Source organism: Corvus moneduloides, chromosome 19, assembly GCF_009650955.1.
Source record: "Corvus moneduloides isolate bCorMon1 chromosome 19, bCorMon1.pri, whole genome shotgun sequence".
In the NCBI taxonomy this organism is placed as follows: domain Eukaryota; kingdom Metazoa; phylum Chordata; class Aves; order Passeriformes; family Corvidae; genus Corvus; species Corvus moneduloides.
In genome coordinates this window covers 4,840,341-4,860,971 of record NC_045494.1, presented here as the reverse complement: position 1 = coordinate 4,860,971, position 20,631 = coordinate 4,840,341, and the positions used below count along the sequence as shown (strand labels likewise).

The window sequence follows — 20,631 nt, the reverse complement described above, 5'->3', positions numbered from 1 at the left end:
AATGTAGTAGTGAATACTAACAACAATGTTGGAAGGAATATAAAGGCCTAAGGTTTCAGAGTTTATAGCAATCCCTGACTCTTGAAGTTTAAGATCAGATCTTTATTTAGGAACAGATTATACCACAACTATTACTTGTCTTGTAGTGAGGTTTCCTGTACATTCTTTTTTTTAATGTTTGATGCTGGCTGCTGTTCAAGACTGAGTACTGGGCAGGGTGAATTAGGGATTGGATCCAGAACTCTGATTCTCATGTTTATTAGGTCTCAAATAGAGATGTGTGGAGGAAAGCAGGAATTTCTTTGGCTGCAGTGAGTAGAAGATAGTCCTTCACAGAGATCAAACTTCCTGCTAATTGTAGCAATTTCTAATGCATGTTTTTTAAAATACTGTGGTAGATACGGAATGAAGAATGTGAAAGAGAAAAACTGAAGTGAAAAGCCTTACTGAAATATTTCAAAGGTAGTTGGACTTCCAGAGGAAGTCTGATGTGCACATGCTAGAAAAAGAAAACTTTTCAAAGTTAGAGTTCAATCAAGATTGCACAAGTTTAGATTGTTTTGGTATATGAGGATTAAACGATCAACAGATCCCAAATGCACATACACCAAATTCCTGCTTGGGCACTGAACTGTTGTTATATATCTAATTTTAACTTGACTCAACATACAGAGATGAGTGGGAATGGATCCAAACACTTTCTGGCTCAGAATCTGTGGAAAGTATGGATCAGACTTCAGACTGCCCTACTCAATTGTTCTTGTATGAGCTCCAGACAGCAGTGAAAGCTCTCCTCAAACAGATCAATCTACCTCTGCATCAGGTATTTGCCTTTGTGGGATTTCTCACCTTTTTAAAACCCCATTCTTAAGAACACAACGAAAAGCTACAAACTGTGTCGCTCATAAGTAGGGATTTGATGTCCGGGTTGCAAGAAAAACAAAGCAGAGAAGTTTCGTATTCCATTATTCTAAGGGGGAACATCTTCAGTAAAACAGTTCTTGTCCTGGACATGTGAACATTCAAGGATTAGAAGACAAATTTCAACTACCTGCTATTTTTGCATCTTTTAGCTTATTTGTGCAACTTCAGGCAGGTGCAAATAAACACTTTTGCATGAAAGCAGTAGTTTTGAGCACCTTTACCAAGCTGACAAAGAAAAAGAGGCATTTTTCCAGGCAAGCACAGCAAGTGACTGTCTTTTGGGAGGCTTTGATTGAGGATGTAGGAAAAGGCCTGGTAATGACACAGCATTTGCTGTTCTTTTGCACACAGATGAATGTACCCCTTCTAAAACATACAGTCCCAGACCTCCAGATTGCTGTGGGTGAGGAGAGGTGTCTGGCTTCTGGCTTTACATTTAGGTACAAGAAATGCATATGTGAATAAATAAAGTCAAGGAGAATAATCTATGATGTGAGAGATCCATGAAAAAATAAGCTAAGAAGTTTGTCTCTTGTTTACATTAATTCCATTTTATTTTGGTCTGCAAGGGTAAAGAGGTCTTAAAGTAGAAGTAAATCATCTTTATATTCACCTCAAGGTCTATTTGTGCAGCTAGAAAGATGTGGCCTTAAAATAAATTAATCTGGTTCTACATTTCTTGATTTTGAAAGGTTTAAGCTTTGCTTTTAAAAAGGAATCCATCAGTGCTGCACCTTCTAGCCTGAGAAGAGCCAAGTAAGACTCAAGTAAATCCAGAATTAAGACAGATGGTGTGCTGCCTTGTGGTCAGTTACTCTAATTCAATAGGGCTCTGTACAGGTCTCTATGTTACTGCATTTGCTTGGAGGTTATAGCTTTTGTGCAACTGTGTTTTTTCTTTTAGAGTTAAGGACTAAAATATTGAAATCACTGTGCAATATGTTCCTGAGGCTGCAGCTCAGCCAAGCATCTGAGCTCATCTGTTGTGCCTGAGAGATAGACATCAACATGACCTTACAGTTAAACACAGATGCAAATGGTCTGATGGCTCAGGACCAAACTTTTATGTTAATGAACTGAATTTTTAATTCCACAGATTTACTTATGTATTTTTATTATTTTTGTGGTGACCAGGAGCAGGGACAGTGGCACTGGGACACAGCCAGGGCAGAAGGCAGTGCTTGCTGCACACAGTAGCTCTGAGCAGCCTCAGGCCACTCCTGCCTGGGCCATTTTCTCTTGCTGCAGCACTTGTTAAACCTTTTCAGTGCTGTGTTGAGGGAGAGCTGCATATTTCTCTTAACCAACCCTAAATTGAATCTTAAAGGTTTTTAATTGAATCCATTTTCATGTTTTCACATAATTATGCAATCATAATCTTGAAAAGCACATGGCATGTGATCATTTTCTGCCTAAATACGAAACCTAAATGTTGTTTTCAGGGGGTTGTGCCTGTGTGTGTTGTTTTAATGTGGAACATTGCAGCTTTAAAATCTTTATTTTATGTAGTGACATGAACCCACATTTAGCCACCACCACCCCCGCCCCAAATATTTACGTTTTATAAAAATTCCGAGCTTGATGTTGTGCAAATTTTCTTTAATGTTTTATATCATTTGGGGTGTTGTTTATATAAGTGCCATGTTGTAATTCTCTCCTATTCCTTCCCCCGCGCGTGTCCCTGTACAGGCTAAGCACTTCCGTCTGTACACACAGGAGGTGTTGGAACTGGGTCACAATGTCTCCTTTCTTCTCCTGCTCCCCGCCTCAGACGACGTCTGCACTGCCCCAGGACAGAATAATCCTTACACCCCACACTCAGGATTTCTTAACCTCCCTCTTCAGATGTTTGAACTCGGTATAGTAGCTTGCTTCACCTAGGAAATATTAACCCAGTCTCCTTATAATAAAATCACAAAGTTGTATCTGTTTTCCCCCTTGTCCCAGTGGAGCGTCAATAAATCACATGATGGCTTTGGCAACAACACTCCCTATAACGGTGTACAAGTTACAGAGGGAGCAGGGCGGTTAAAGCATATACTGTAGCCATCGTTATTGAAATGCAAAGCAGAGAGCAAGGCCCACAGTTATCCACTATATGTCTATAAGCTGCTTTGCAAGATGATGCTCTTTAAAACACAGAACCAAGAGAAATCATATACGACACAGCAAGGCTGGAGTGTGACAGGAGATGCAAAAAACATCTCTCTAAGTTGTCACAAGGATAATTGCTGGTTTTGTAATAGGGATTTTTGCAGATCCTGATTGCAGATGGTCCTACTCAAGGTCTGACTCCTTCATAGCTTTGTGAAAGATCTGAATAGATTTTCCCACATGACAGACATCTTTTTCCCTTTGATACCTGGAAAAATGCTGGAGACTGTTCTATTGCTATGGTGCAGCAAAAACCTGTTATGAAAAATGCCAAAGTACTGGACTTGAATCTCTTTCTTTGGGGAGCACATCTTGCGCTGTAGCAGATTCAGCTCTCTTCTTCCATTGCATTGCATTGCTGACTGGGTAAGAATTTCCCAAAACAGAGTTTTCCAGCTGTTTCACAGAAGGCATAAGATGCTTTAGCTTCAAGGTCCTCTATTTCTCATTTCTTCTTCTCTGGTCCACAGAGAAAAGAAAAGGTTCCACATAAAAGCAGCTCATAAAGACTTAATAGTTCTTTTTAGAAAGAATATTAAAGTGTGGGGGCTGCTGAGCCTTACACATCAGTCTGCTCTGTTTCCTTCTAGCCTGTAAAATTGGGGATCTTTCTTTCCTCTGCCTTGGAGAAGAGAGAAAGATATGTGCCAAAACTGATCGAGTCAGTACACCAGGAGCCACTGCAGGAAAGGTCTCTAGTGGCAACTCTGTCCCTATTGATGTCCCTCTCAGGTGTTTATGTGACACCATTACCTTCCTATCTCCTGTGTATCAGTGCCAAGTGCTGTTCAAATCATTTGTGTAAGAGAGTAGATATTAATGGAGTGTCTTGCCTTGACTGTGTATCTGCAGTCACAACTCATCCATGACCTATCATCACCCAGCAACACAAATTTCATTTGGATCAGGCACGAATACAGCACTGTATTTATGCCACACCAGCCACAGCACACAGTGTTGCCTGTGACAGCTCTGGGGGTTTCTGCTGGCCGTGGGAGGACAGATGCCAGCTGAGCTGCCATACAATTATGAGTGCAACAGCCACACAATACATGGTGTAGTCTGCCAAGGAAAAGTTACCCCTTCAAAGGAAAGCTAATGTAATTGAATGAGAAGAGTTAGCACAGTGCTTTGGGTCACATGGCTGCAGTGCCCTAAAGCCAGACTTTTATCTTCTGATGTGCCACCCTGAAGCCACCAATTGGCCTCTGAGTATGGAGCGGATCGAATCATTTCTCCTGGTGAGAGAGGCCTGCTGCCTTGCTATGCAAATTAATGCGTGAATCATATTAATCTCTGATGCAATTAATCTCCTCACTAGAGGTTGGGCAGACTATTTGATTCTCATTAGGTGGGACACAGGCCAGGGCCAGGAGTGCCTCTCATTTCAGGGACACAGCCTGCATGGGTCTGACAAATCAACAGAGCCTGCATGGGATGGTGTGGCACTGGTAAACATGCAACAGAGCCATCTCCCAAAAGGCATTCCAGGTGCAGCCCTCTCTGTTCAGGGATGTTGCTGCAGTGGGGAAGCAGTTCATGGTAGAGAAAACAGTATGGAGAGCTGAATTTCACTTTTGAGTATTTTTTTAAGTAAGCAATCCTCTGGCCAAAGGCAGATGACATTTCAATATGACTTATTATATATGTATCCCTGATGTTCTATAAAGTGACTGTGATTCACATCTCAAATATTAGAAGCTTCCATTCCCCATTAACTGGTGGCTACCAACTATATAATTGCGTAACCACAAAAGACTATGTTGAAGTAACATTTGTTAAAGTAACATTAAAGGGTCTGACTTAAAACCACAAAGGCTCAAAACTTCAGCACTGGAGCCGAAACCGCGGCTGTAATTCACTCAAGAGTCCACCACATATGGCATACGTACTGTAAGACCACACACTATTCACACTGGATCCCTGCAATATCTAGGCATTGCTGAAACCAGAAGGTAGAATTCATTCTTTCACTCTTTTTTGTGAGATTTCTATGTTCAGATTAGGCCTTTATTGTTAATACTAACAATGTTTCTGTGAGTGGATCTCTTAGTTCAACAAATTCTTCTCAATCATGTTGTTTGTAAGGGGTAAGTAGACATGGGACTGTTTTCTCTTTTTTTTAATATTTACAATGAGAATAATATGTGCATTTTATACTTGGAACACCCTGAAAAATGCCATGCCCCAGTCCAGAAGAGCAGCGGCAGTAAATCCAACTGGCACTCACTGCTCTAACAAGATCATGCTGTATGTTTGCATTTACTGCAGCACCATGAATGGGGAAGTATTTCTGAAAACTTGTTCTCCCTCAGCAAGTTTCAGTATGTCTGCACTGCCATTTGGAGAAGTAACTGCTCAGTTTTGCCTGCGCAGCAGCAGGTTCTGGAATAATGTAGCTTTAACACACCAGGTGAATTAACATTTGCAAAGTTCCATGGCACTGTAGCGTTCTGTCTCTTGTTACCTCTGGTACAGCCTGAATAGTTCTGTGCTATTCCAAAGTCAAATTACACAAAACAAGAGGTCATATCTGAACTTTCTGTGTTGCCCTTCTGCAGGAGTGTTCAGAGAATGATGTGTGGTAACACCTAAAACAGTTTTAATTGTTTCTCCCAAACTGTGATATCACTGCAAGGCTTTTCCTGCTGAGTTATTTACGTTGAAGTTCCCGATTTAAACCAGCTTAGCCCCAGAGAAAGTTATCAGCCTTCGAAATGATCCTTTCTTTCTGAAACACTCAATTTAAAAAAAAAAGTTTCATTTTCCGGTCATGTTACTACTTTCTTGATCAAAGAAATGATAAGCTAGAAAAGCCTCAGAAACAGCCTTTCTGATTAAAACTATCAAGGGCAAGACAGCCTCTGGAGCTGCATACTAAGGACCTGATTATCCCTTCACTTATATAAAATTAGAAATTACTCTTTTGAAATCAGTGAAGTTAGAGAATAAATCCAGGGTAAATGAGAGGAGAACTGAAGCCTGTAACCCACCCAGAGTTAGTTACTATATTTAATAAAATTTGTGTTCTGAAAGCTAAGGATTTCATATTTCATAACCAGTATGTAAGAATTTTCCTTTGCACTTGGTCTTTTCACAGTTCATTTTTGCTGTTACAAGGAAAAATTTATAAGCCTGTATTGCCGCCTTTCTGCTGTCATAGAGCTGGACTCTCTGAAAACCCAGCAATCCCTGAGGGAAGCAATTTCAGACAGTGAAGTCGCTGCAGCCAAACAAAGACACCAGCAAGTTATAAACTACATACAGGTAATAGTCTGTTTCTGACTATTCCAAGGAGATTTTAAGGTGGCTTTCTTAAAAATTGCATGGGGCTGTAATTTGAAATCTAACTGGAGAATTATTCACAGACATCATAAAAAGAGCAGTTGTATCAAAAGTGCAATTCTGTTTTTATGAAATTCAAACCCAGAACATGCTTTCCTTAGTTGTTGCTTTTATAGAAGGATTTTTATGGGTAAAATCAAATGACAGTTATACTAGACTGTTATAAAGAAATGTGTCAGTCTGCTTGTAAAACTCCCTCCCATCTAACCTGAGGTAAGCTAGCACCATGTCTGGGCATTCATTTGTATAAGAGTTTTTCTTTGTCTGTATGAACCGGGGACATTTTTCACTGTGATAATGTGGCACTTTAAAAAATTTAAATGAAAATTCAGACTAGATTGTGGAGACAATCTCCACCAACAATATCACACTCAAGAACACAGCTCTGCATTTCATATGTCAAGCTGACCCCAAAAGCAGCTGTGAACATGGCCAGCACCATGCAGTGGCACTGCTTCAGTCCCCCAGTGCAGGAGGATCACCACTGTTACCATACTTGTCTAATTTGCTTATTCTCTGTCTTTCATCCTGATTTTCCTGTACTGTTCCCAAATCAAGACTTTACCTACTCAACTCAGGGCTCTTTGAACTACATCTCATTGTGCACCATAGCAAAGCCTGTCCTTTTGTAAACCATTTTGGTAATTGGTTATTTATAGATAAAGCTCATGACTTTTGCAGAGTATATCTATGGGTATGGTTGACCCGTCTTTCTACAAGAGAGGTGCAAATTTGCGGCTCTCGATTCTTAATATTCAAGCTATCTTCTGTTGGAATAGGGGCCAAGACAACCATTTGTCCCTTTGACAAGATGCTTGACCGTCTATAGTTATGAACAAGAGGACAGTATTTCTATTTCCCTTTGTTCTGCATTCAGACCCCCTTTGCCTTGTCCAGAACTTTTTGGCAACCTGTAGCAGGGCAGAGAGGGAAGATCCATTGTACTTTCACTCTCAATCCCCTCCCATTCTCACACTCAGAAAATCTAGCTTTCTTGCAGTGTGCAGGAGAATTTGGAGAAATTTTATCCTTCACATCAAACCCAAGCATTTGTATATTCATATGCAGGTACTGTATAGACAGTTCTGTGTTCCTCTTCTCCAAAGTGCTTGAGTCACATATCTATACTGGGAAAATATGGGAGAACATTTTAAACTTCAGTGTTTTGTGCTGAATTATTGTGACAGTGTATTAGGCTTGTCAGGTTTCCTCTTAAATGAAAAACATCTGTATTCCACCTATTGGCAAAAATATCTCAGCCCACCACATACCGCAATCTTCAGTGGTGACCACGAAACCGCAAGAGCGTTTGTGTGATCCCAGATCTAAGACAGTGTTGAAGTCACTACACAAACCAAACATTGTAAAGAGCAAGGGAGTCTATATAAATGCAGTTCTGAAAAGGAGTCAGAGGGCAACTGAAAATAAAAAATGATTTAAAAAAAAAAGGGAAGAAGAAAAAACCCCAACTAACCAAAATATAAGGTACTTGGAGTCTTTACCAGAAGGTTACAGAGAAAGGAAAGAAATCTGTAGACACTGAAACTAAAACTGAAGTTAAGCTGTAATTGATATCATTTAGTGCTTCAAATGTTCCTAAATTGTGAACGAACCACAGTTCATTACAATGTCCTGCAGAACAGCATCAGGGGGAAAACCAACAGGATTTGCACTTTAATAAACTGCATGCAGGATGGTTGTTGTTTGAGGTTGAGAGGGAGGATCACAGAAAAGGTGTATAAAATCTCTAAAATCAAATAGGTGAGATGTTTACTAACTGGAATTCGTTTCATGGAGCTATACAGAAGTCTTGAAATTATGCAGGATTACGAATTAATCTCTGAACTATTTGTTATTCTTATTGATATATATTCTTAGCTCAAATTAACTCAGTGGCAAGGCTTGCACTGACATCACTGGAGTCAGGATTTCACCTTTACATATAAATGGCCATACTAGGTCAAAACCAAGATCCAGCTATCCAGCTATACTGTCTCCAACACGATTTATCAGGAGCTACCCCAGCAAAGCTGGCATCTACAGTATCCCTTGGGAGTAAATTTCACACTTTGAATGTGCATTTTGTGAAGTATCTCCAGCTAAGAGAAGTTATCTTCGGATACCAGTCTGCAGGCTCTCTGATCCCTCTGTCACTCTCTGATCCCTCTGTCACTCCCCTATTTGACAATTGTCACTGCACAGAGTACCCCTCACTTTTGCCTCTCTATTACTGACCCAGAACTCTCACTCCATTCTTACAGAATGTAGCTTGTGTGACTGCAAAGCAGCTTCCCTCAAACACTGCAATATTAATAGGAAGGCTCACTTGAAATTCAGAACCTCCTGTAGGAAAAGTATGAGGGAAGTTCTAGAAAGGATACTGCAGCAGGAGGGTATTTACTCACAGCTACTGTCATTTGATGGTTGCTACATTTGCTCAGCCATCAAAGATCTTGAGGGGCTTGAAGATGATGTTAAAAGATGTTGAAAGTGTTCCATTATCAAAAGACTCTTCAGACCCACATTAAACAGCATCTTTCCTCTCTGCAGAGATACTTAAAGCTACATCCTGCTATTGATTTAGGCACTTGTCTCTTATTGCCATCAACAGGCATGTGTTAGAACTGCTGTTGTGTAGATTTATAGTTTTAAAATGTACGCAGACTAAAATGGTTAGGGAGAAACTGCAGTTTGGCTCATAGCTGTGCTTCTGCCCTCCATTTATGTATCAACACGTGTATGTTCTTTGTTAAAAACTAGGTCTGACCTGAGCAATTGCTTTGACTTGGGTTTGCAAAGATGCTTCAGAAGTCTCACTTTTATTCCAGTACAGTATCAAACCACCTTCCAGGTGTACTACAAACTGATCAAGTTTTTACTCATTCAAAATACAATTTTCATTTTCTTTCCATGTCAGACTTCAGGTCTGGATTCACCCCTCCTAACTACACATTCTTAATTGAGGTACCTCTTAACCAAAATCGGTTCAGACCACCTCAATCTGAATGTTCTTTCAGGGGATCCTGCTGCTCTCTCTTGGCAGGGACTACAGACTTACTTGGGCTCTTGAAAAAAGTACACACTTAGGTAGAATTAATACTCAGACTTAACCATATTTTGTCCCTATTTTTTCCTCCACAGCAAATTGATGAGATCTGGAGGGACATGAGATGGATCACAGAAGCACTGCAGTATGCAAGATACAAGCAGCCAGCAGCAGGCCTGCCCATAAAGAAGCTTGTGGATCTTTCAGAAGAACACTGTCAAAAGAAAATGAGCTCCACCTCTTCACATCTAGATTGTCTTCCTTCACCTCCCCCTTCCCCTGAGCCTAGAATCCAGAGGAGAAAAGCTGTGAATGGTAAGAGAACTTTTCTTTGTTCACCAAGCACACTCTTTGAACTCACTTTTAATTATAACAGCTCTTGTATGTCTTTTTATAAAAGGAGTCAATTTTTTCCCATACCTGCCAATGTATCTTAACAATCATTTTACCAGTCATTTGCCACTCAGTATCCTGAGATCCTTCTACAATCTTTATAATCATATTTTGCTTTCAGATACTCAAAATAACTGTTCATCATCAGCCAACTTTGTCACCTCGCTGTTTCAGATCACTTAATGAACAGGTTGGAAGGGACAAATGCTATCACTGGCTTCTCCATGATGTCCAGAATTCCAGTAAAATCCATCCACGGTGAAAACTGACGGCTTCATTTGTTGCCTACACCAAAAATCTGATATTTTATATGGAGGAAGCTTTCTCTTCATCCCAATTACAGCTGCAGAGCCTGTGGTAAAGAACATTATCAAAAGCTCTTCAGAGCTCTGACGACGGCTGTGTATTAATTGTGCACATGTTCAGAGTTTTATTAGACTGATGAGACATGAGCTGCTAAGCAAAAGTTATTTATCCATTCTCATCAATCGTGTATCTATTATTTCTCCCCATAGTTTTCATTAATTTGACAGAATCTAACTTAGATTTTTCCATAGTTTCCATTTGCCACCTTCTGTTTCTGTGGTATTACAGCCATTTTCTTTCCAGGCTTTGAGTGTTTCTCTGCTTTGCAGCAATTATTTCTTATGCCCCTCTTGCTTTGTTTTGATAGAGCAAATTTTAGTGCCAATAGTCCAGTTTAACAGCTGTTTTCACATACCTCTCAGGATTCCCAGTGTTTTAGACAAGCATTTTGAATTACACAAATTACACAAATAAGCACCCACCTCACTGGGATCATTACTGCTTCTCTGCATAGCCAGAAAATTAAACTGATTAAAGAAATGGATCACAGCAAATAAAGATGGAGCAAATTAAACAGCAACACCCATCTTGCTAACAGAATAAGGACTTTGGAGGAAAAAATAAACCATCCTGCTGAACTGTCTTTAAGCAACAAGTAAATTAAACAGTAGAAACAAAAGCAACAGATGCTGCATTAAACAACTGCCATGACCATTACAGTAATAATTATTCGGGTTTTTTTCAATTTGGCCGTTTTATACATTTAAGGAAAATTAATAAATCTCTTCTGATTAGATTTCATGAGGTTAAAAGAAAAGAAACCAGAAAAGGCTGGTGCTTTGCTCCACCTCATTATACAGTAGTGTTCTTTCATCAGCACCCCTCCCTCAGCTATGTTTCCCCTGTATTAGAGATCATGAGTGCAGAATAATCCTTAGCTCTGGCACAGTGCAAACTGCAGCATTATCTTGTCCTGCACACCCTGGATTCGTTAGTGCTGGGCTCTATGACAATTTACATGAGCTCCAAGTGGAAAGCAGTCCACTGTATAAAATCTATGTTTAATTCCTGGAATCTAAGATAAACTACCCGGGCAATGGAGCATCAATCTATTCTATCACCATGCCACCATTTATTATATTATTGATCCTGGTGAAGCCAAAAGACAGCAGTGATTTCAGTGCCAGTGTAGGATTTGGTCCAAAAGTTTGCATTTGAATTAACATGTATCTGTTTTGGATTTGAACACTCATAATGCACCTGATGGCCAAAGGGCAGTTTTTTATTTATCAATCTCCATGTTGTGCCTTGAGCCTCATACCACACTTATAAATCGCACCCCTGCCCACCATTACAGAGATATAATCTAGAATAAGTCAACCAACATCTTTAATAAAAACAGAAACTGGATTAGAGATTTTTTCTCTCACAAATCTCCATGTCTATGAAATTTAGTGAAAGCAAGATAAAGAAAACAAGATCATCTCAGAATTTATTCCCAATTCAAATTCAATTTTTTTCCTGTCCTTAACATAATAAATTAATTCTTTCTGGTTTTCCCAATTCTGCCACCACCTGTCTAACACATCTGTAACTCCTTCCTGATAAATCCTCCCTGACTGCCTTTGCCGTCACCGTCAGCCCAGGGGCAATTCCACAGAGGAAACACACATACATTTCCAGCACTGTAAATTTAAAATTAAGACAAAAAACACATAAACGACAGTTAAGCCGTTTCTCTGCTGAACTTTTCTTGTTAGTGTTAACCAGTTTTCCTTGCAGACTCCCAGCCCTGCTCAGATGAAGAAGGCTGCTCCGAGGTGTTCCTCCCAACTGACAGCGACTACGACTCCAGCGATGCATTGAGCCCAAGGGAGTTAGACCTGATTTACTCCTCGTCCCAGAACATCTCCCAGCAGGCTGGCAGTGGCCTGAGTGGCAGCGCACCCAATGTGCTCCAAGTCCATGACATGAAGCCCTGCCTGGCACTGAGAGAAGGCTTGACAGAGTGTGGTACCTTGGACACCAGTGCTGAACGTTGCACAGAGCAGATGAGCAGTCTGACAATGTCAGGGCTTACACCGAAAAGCAACGGACAAGTCCCTCCAGTTCCAAGCAGCCACTGGGCTTTTTAGGGAAAAAAAAGTTGGGCAAACACCAACATTACAACTACTTCAGCCGGCAGCACCGCTGGCTGCGTGTGCACAGCGAGACTCAGTCGGGCTCTCTGTCGGAAGGTGTCTACACCCAGCATCTCATGAGATCTCCAGATTTGTCTCAAGAACCTACCTCCGGTGAGCAGGTGAAGATTCCCATCGAGGGGTCTCGGAGCACTTTCGTACCTCATGCATCCAGCCTTCCAGAGGAAGGGAAAGGCAAGTATGAGGAACCAAGGCAGGATGCCCATAGGACACATGTGGAGCCTTATGAAACAACATTTGTGGATGAAGAGGGCAAGTCCTGGGCAATGAGCATGGAGTCTGTAGAAAACACGGATGTGCACAGTGCTATGCAACAGATCACAAGTCCAGATGAGCAGTTGGGTTCTGCTGTCCCAGAAGTTTTCAGCAGCACCCTTTAACCCCAGAATCTTCCACTGCTTCCCATCACCCCACATGAGATATGAGCGTTGTGATCATAAGGGCCATACTTTCAAAACCACTGGTAAAAATCCAGCTCCTGAAATGGAAACTCATGCCACTCTAAAGAATCCTAATCTTTGGACTTCATCACCAGATTTCTGGTCTCACAAAGGTATCATCTGTCATGATGTGAGAATTATTATTACTGGCATCTGCAGGTTTGCAGGTACAGTCATAACAGTCACCACATAACAATCTGCAACTGAGTAATCAGGTTTTGCAGGTCTCTTCATTTCTGTGTTTCTCTGAGCATGTAAAATTTTAAGCATGAGTGATTCTGCCTGCAAGTTAGCAGAAGCTGTAACATCCTTGGTGTCCTTATGTTAGGACTGTGTCCTAAACTTCTATTAACTTGTTTTTCACCATCTCCTGCAATTTTTTCTACTTTTCAGCTTTTCTTGAATGGATTTAGGTTGGATATAGCTGAAACACTAACTGGTCAAGTAACACAGATAACCCAGAGTTTCTAGCCACTTAAAGAAGTGAAAATTCTTCCAGTATCTAGAAAATGCAGTCAACACCATCTCTGAATGCTGTCAGAGCCTGACACAATTATCACAATTGGGTTTTTTTCAGGAGGTTAGATTTCAAATTATTTAAGTAGCAAGTTATTTTAAAAGCTTAGGAGATGAACCTTTGAGGTAAAGAGCAGGCAGAATGAGGCCAGGTTCTAGTGGAATAATATGCAGGGTCTATGTGAGATTGAAGCAAAGTTTTTCTTTTCTTCTCCCCGCCACACACGAGCACATTTTGTTGTGTGTTGGCATCACTCTCACACACCCATTGGAAAGAAACACCCCTTTTTTTGTTCCTGAATATTCACCATAAATTCCAGGGGTATTTGATCACCATGTCTGAAGCTGGTATATTCTGGCAATTCAGATTAGGAAAGTTTGGGTGCAGTTTGAATCTAAGATTTTTTTCTTTGGACCCCAAATAAATACTAATATGATAAGGAGGTTGCATCTTGCTGTATTGTGTAAAGGCAAAATCACAGTGAGTCAGGATTTTGTCCTTTGCAGCCACAATAAGCCTTGGAGCACTACAGAAGATAATCTCAAAAATGAAATCTATATTAATAAGAACCATAACACTGGAGTCACTAAGAAATGAACTAATGTGTAGAGAAACCCCAGCTGTTGCACAAGCTTTAATTTTCTTAAAGAGTTCTTGAAGTTTAATTTTATAGGCCACATTCCTGCTGGTTAAATTCCCTCACTCCGTGTTTGTGTAGCCTTCTACCTTTTGGTTTTCCAGCCTCCAGGTGGATACATTCTAAGGCCCCCAATAAAGAGATTTGAGTTAAACAGTTGAGTTTACAAGTCCTTGAGGTAAAGGTAAGGATTTGGGCCCATGATCTGTGGTCCTTATTAAAATAGCACTTCCATAACCCCAGTGCTATTAAAATCCCTGTGAACTCAATCCATAAATTCAAAAATAAATGTTATTCACTATTTTATGCTTGGTCAGTATGTGGAAGCCACGAAGAGTCTTTGCAGTGATAGGAAGGGCAAAACTTTCTATAAGGATTTACATCTGTAATTTCTCTTTTCGGGAGCGGGAAGTTAACTTTTTGCACCAAAAATACTCATTCATTACCTGATCCAAAGTGAGGATGGAAAGATTTTCCATTCACTCCCACAAGGTTTGGATGAGACCCACAGCAAAAATTCCTGTGGGTGAGAAGATGCAGGGGTGAGCAGCAGTGTCAGTGCCCATTTGCAGCTAGAGGGCACACATTGGTATGGAACTGGGGATGGGGAAAGCCTGACTCACCACAGAGCCAAGCAGAGATGTGTGACTGTCACTGAGGGCACTCACAGCTGGTTACTTTAGATTCTGTTTATTAGCAGAAGGCTTTTCACCAGGGAGAGACAAGCAATGTAATGCTTCTGTGCAGAACCAAAATAAATGACACAGTTTTTCAGTGTCAAGCACCTCGCCCGGGCTCCCCTACTCTGTTTCGCCTCTAAGGAAAACTGCCATAAAACTATTAAAGAATAAAATAACCATACACTGAGGCCATATGTTTTTGCAGAAAGTGATGAGATAAAACAAGATGCTCCTAAATGAAATCCACGTCACTTTGCTTTGGCTCATCGGGAGCAATGAGGGCAAGAAGGAGCAAAATCTCCAGCAGAGAGGCATACACTACTGGTGAGATAAGGCTGTAAAAATCTCTTATCTGCTCCTGCTGCTGGACTTTTCCAGAAGCAGTCATGTAGCTAATAAAGGACTGGATTCTTTACTCGTAGGAAGGGCTTGACTTCAACATAATCTTCTGTGCTGAGATGAAATTTGACTCTGGAAGTGCAAATACCAGCCAAAATCTACTCTGTCTTGATTTTAATCTTGCTGTGGAAGTAGTGTTTAGGTGATGCCAATGGGATGTGTTTCCTTGATCTACTGCCTCTAAATTGAGGTTCTTCCACAAACTTTAATAGTCAAAGTACTAATTGATAGTTTATGGGCTTAAAATACTTCTGGTTATAAAGCACTGACTTATCTTTGGTAAAAATACATGTTCTTGTTCAAAATTGCTATCCCCACCTATTTTGAGTCTCCTTAAAAGAACAGCAATGAACACCCAGAGATAAATAAATAGTAGAAAGCAGCGCCTTCCAAGTACTGCCATAATACAAATCACAATTATTCTGCAGTTCTCTTAGGAACATCACACACACATTTCACAAGCAACTTCAGCAACTGAAAAGAATCCTGGAAAATGCACAGCACAGCACTGTAGCCCCACTCCATAGAGGACTCACCCAGTGACTCTTCTGAGCAGAGCTGAGTATATGCTCACAGTCCAGAATCAAATTTAAATTAAGAATCAAGATCTTTAATTACTGGGAACCCTTTCTCCAGGCTGAGCTTGAGTGACCCTCCAAGGATTCTTGCACAGAGATGGGCAGTGCCACAGTTCAGAGCCTGCACCACACCAGTTTCAGTGGCCAGCAGACAGTTCATTCAAAGGAGCCTGTGCCCACTTTGTATCAGCTGAAGCTCTCCTCTCTAAAGGGTACTTGGGCTTTGCAACTTCTGGGTCTCTCCTTACTCATCCCATCTTGCACCAGAACTTTTGTCCTGCATTTTCCAGGGAGTATATCTTCTCCTGGGTTGAACCCAGTCCCTCCTATTTCTAGCAGTGACTTGGACTGGCTAGAGAAGAATATAGTGTTCTAATATTATGACCCCACAGAAAGCAAAAACTCAATGTGGAGCATATCCCCCTCTTTAGTGGTCTCAAACTTTCTTGTTTCTGTTGGTAGGAAGTGAGATATAGGTAAACTGCAAGTTTTACACTCAAAATTCCTTGCATCCACAGGAAGACAAGTTTGTACATGGACAGTTTGTCTCAAGACACCTGTAGCTCAAGCATTTATTTCCCATCCTTGTATTTTTTACTTGGTTTTTGAGACTAATTAACAATTGGATTTTCTACATAGTAAGACAAAGAAATCTATAAAACACTTCTTTTAAATACAGACATTAAAGGGGGAGATGGGACATGGAATATTTTATCCTGAAAATTTATGTGTTTTGGAAAGAGACAGTGCATCTTTAAATTCTCTAGGGTATAAAGAAATGCATTAAGTTGCTGGTCAACTCTTTTAAGGTGTTTAAATGCGCGGCTCATGACTGTTTTGTAAAATTTCAATACAGCCTTACAAACAACAAGGGTATAGTGTACTTGAAAATAGGGTACACAGCTTGGAAACTTACTCTGAATTTCTCTAAGGTGTTGAACTTTGCCATCAGCAAAAAGTATTTTTAGTAAACAGGCCCTGAATTTTCAGACAATGGAGATTTCATCAGGTTGGGTCTCTGATTTTTCCATGACAGAAAAACATAAAGTAACTAGAATGCTTTATTTGTAAGTATAATTTATCTTTTGATTGCATGAAGTAGAATTTATAAGGCTGAATCATGCCCAGAAGTGAGAAAGGGGAGCTGTTGGCCCCATATATTCTTTGCAGAAAGGCAGGGGAGCATTCCCTGAGGTGGACCCTGGCATGCTGGAGCTGGCAGCAGGGACTGACCAGCAGGCCACCCACCCTCCCTGGAGCAGCCCCCAGAGCCCTCCCTTTGGATCAGATAGCTCTGAAAAGCCAGGAGGAGTTGTCTTCATCTGATCAGGTTCTGGAGCAGCCCATCCATGATTGCTGGATGCTGTAGAGATCCCACCAGCTCAGAGATCACCTCTCCTCAGTGCCGGTGTCTGTGAGCTCTGATCAAGCAGCTGGTTCTCAGTCTGGGTTTTGGGGTGAATACGAGCCAGGCTGGAATGCCTTCCTCCGTCTTTTCACACCACAGCATCCTGGGCAAGATTTAGCCTTTACACCAGTCATCCCAAAACAGGAGAATGTGTTACTGAGCTTGGCTGTCACTAGGCTACAGAAAACCGCCTATGTAGCTTGTCAAAAAACTAGGAACAGACTTTTTATGTTTACTGTTATTTTAATTACCTTTCTTGGAAAAGCTATGTGAAACCGATCTGACACTGGAGAAGCTGGTGTGGCACTGATCTACCTTATTACTGTGAACTGCAGTAATTTATTAAGCAGATTTGAAGCTGAATGCACAGACTTTTTGTGGTTTTCTTTATGTAAAGGTCCATTTGGGCCCAGTCCTGTTGTCCTTGGACCTCACCCCAGGTTCTTTTGCACCAGTGTAAATGAAGAGTAGTTCCACTGAAGCTGGGTCAGGTACAGACCATGTACATACCAGCACAGCCTGACTCACAGTTCCATGTCACCTGAGACTCAGACCAGCGAAGTCATCATGAAAACAACATATTTATGCTGGTGTAAAAATGATGTGTGTAAGGAAGACAAAAGGGGCTTTATCTCATAAAATATTCCCCTGGAGGTCACAGGGACCACTGGAGCTGAGCTCAGAGAGTGAGCCCACCATGCTGTTGTGGCACCAGTTGTACTGGGGGAAGCCCACACTGCATATTTCATTATTGCTCCTTATAATAGGGGCCAAACTTCTCTCCCATGTTATGCAAATGAATCCACTTCTGAATGCAATGGGCGTTCCAGTCATTTTGCTGATAAAAAGGAAGACTTAATAGGGTTATTGGGGACTTGGAGGAGGGGAAGAGGGGTTGTTTGTTTTTTCCCCTGGAAGAAAAAGTAATTTAAGTGAAATGTGTGAGGCAGTGTTTAATTGCTTCCTGCCTTGTTTGTACATAGCAATTTGGCTGTTTATTGGTTGTCTTTGTTCAGATTTTTATTGTAACTTGTTTCTATATATGCAACCGAGCGTATGTTAAAGTTTAAACTTTGGTACAAAATAATGCACAATTTTATGTGCTCTAGAATTTTGTAAATATCTCGATGAACAATGTATGCTGTGCTAACTGTGAGCTTGGGACTTGACACAACAATATTTTCATGCATATGTACCTGTGAATGGCTTGAAAAAAGCAAAATATATATTGAGGATGGCCACGAGCCAAGAGTAAATGAGTGCCGTATGACTCATGCTTCTTTAATAATTCCTGAAAGAGGCATGTATAGTACATAAAATAGACAATAAAAATAATTTTCAGGACTACAAATATTTTTTATAACTTCAGATATTAAATACTATTTTAGAAAAAAAAAGATCAGTTGGTAAAAGAAATCTTACATTTATTTGAGTGAATCACTGTCATAAAATGTTCTTAACATAGATTTTTTTGTTTGATCTAATAGCATAGAAACTCAGCTCTCTCAAAGTTTAGAAGACTTGAATTGCTCTTGCATTCTTACGACTCCTGTGATCTGCTAAAATTACGCACTTCAAGTCTTCTCCCGCATTAACAAAGGAACGCTGTTGTGTACACTCACATGATCCTAAATACAACATGCACTTGTGCATAATCTTTGAACAGTATTTCTTGAAAAATACTCTGTTAGACCATCATCAGGTATCCCCCTATGTGAACTTTACAATCCCTGGAAATCTGAATGTAGTTTGTGTTTTTCCCTGAAATTCTTTATGTTTATTGGAAAGTGACTTTTTCTAAGGCCAAGCTTTCAAATCTGGTTTCTAAATCTTTATTTTAATTCAGAAACCTGAATGAAATAGGCATGGCTTCCAGGTTTGTGGGTGAAAATACCCTCCCATAAAAGACAACTTAAACTGATTTTTTTTTACATATTCTTGCACACAAAAAAAGCAAAGCAAGACACTTCTAATGCAGTGTGGAACTGTGTTACTGTATGTAAGAAAGAGAAATAAGAACAACTCTATTTTGAATGCTGAGGTGAAACTGGAAGGGTTCTGCTCTGGGTCACAGTTCACCTGCTTTCACAGCCAGACAGGTTGCTAAATGTGTTTTAACAATCAGATGATGCCATAACTGGAGTAAGTGACATAGCCAAGGTCACACAGACAGCTTGTGGCAGAGCAGGGACACAATTTCCTGGTTAGCATCCTCCCAGCATCATCATCCATAGCTTCTGCACAGGTACATGTGGCAATGTTCCTGGTGACCATGATGTGTATTTCAGCTGTGACATCCCAATCCAATGCAAACTTCAAAATTAACAGCATGTCTCTGGAATAATATTGGATATTTTCACCCATGGAAAATATTTTAACCAAAACACAGCCAAAGTGGAGTTAAGCAGCAGAGCAAAATAATTCTCAAAATGTAAGATAAAACATGTCAGTCATTTCCACTACCTTGATTTTTAATTTCAAAACATTAAGATTGGTAGCGCATTTACTACCTTAGTAAAAGAAAAAAAACCCAAATGCAAATAATTAGTCATGTACAGTGACCTAAGAAATTAACTGGGGAAAACACTGCAGGACAAAGCAGTATTTTTGTGTGCATGTATTTCAGTTCTTCTGGTGCATTTTGCATGTACCATGCATTTTTGGAGCCTGGTTGTTTGTATGTTTTGCTTGCCCTGAGCTGAGATTTCTTCTTTCTCTCAGAAGATCAGTGAGCGAGCAGTGCAATTCTCCCAGACACTTCCAACACGTCTGCCATGAAGGACAGTGCTGTTCTGTACTTGCCTCTGTGTTCTCTGCTGTTTTACTGAAATGCTTTTAAACCAACTGGGAAGAAGTTACAAACTTTTCTAGGCATGTTTCTGACTCGCTCTTCTGACAGCAAAAGATACCCATTTCACTGTTCCACTCCAGTGTATTGAGCTATATAAAATCTTATCTCTCTGAGCAAACTATTAACTTATTTTTTCATTCTGTCTTTAAATAAAAGCTTTGGGATTGATTTGGGGTTTTTTGTTTGTTTTGAAAACACACAAAAAAATCTTTATTAATAAGCTTCACTTTTCTCTTTCCCAGGCTGCTCTTCTCCTCCCCAGACTGCTTTTTTCAATCTCTCTCTTCAAACAAATATATATATTTTAGAAAAGGCTATTAAAATGTTTCTATTTTCTTAAAGTTTTAAATTAATAAATATTAATTAATTGGTCCTAATTAATCAGTAGGACTTCTTTTTCTTGCCTGTGAGAATAACATCTTTTTATTCTGACTGTCCAGTTCATCTTTATTATACCAAAAACAATCAGGTAGAATCATCCACTCTCTGCTCACACACACACTCAGTTACAAAAATAATAAATGGAGCAGCAACTTTTAAGCCTTATAAACTAATATTAAAGAAATTTAAAGACAAACAGCCTTTTATACCAGTAAATATACATGCTTTTTCTTGAAATATCAAAATCACTGAATTTGGAAATGTCTGCTTTTTTTTTACTGAATCAATGTGATATTTTCAACCAAATTTTATTTCTCAGGGGGGAAAAAGGCAATGCCAAAATGTTTTGTCTGGCACTGTTTGTTATCACT

General features: G+C 40.1%; 1 protein-coding gene across 1 annotated transcript in view; it reads left to right on the top strand.

Annotated features, from left to right (window-relative positions):
• The window catches only part of ANKFN1 (ankyrin repeat and fibronectin type III domain containing 1), a 114,041-nt gene extending 93,994 nt beyond the window's left edge, over positions 1-20,047 (top strand). Inside the window, 6 exon segments of the mRNA XM_032129281.1 lie at positions 673-823; positions 2,614-2,782; positions 6,179-6,345; positions 9,565-9,784; positions 11,951-12,268; positions 12,271-20,047. Coding sequence (XP_031985172.1) covers positions 673-823; positions 2,614-2,782; positions 6,179-6,345; positions 9,565-9,784; positions 11,951-12,268; positions 12,271-12,749 — 1,504 coding nt within the window. The 3' untranslated portion in view covers positions 12,750-20,047.
• The last annotated feature ends 584 nt before the right edge of the window (positions 20,048-20,631 follow it).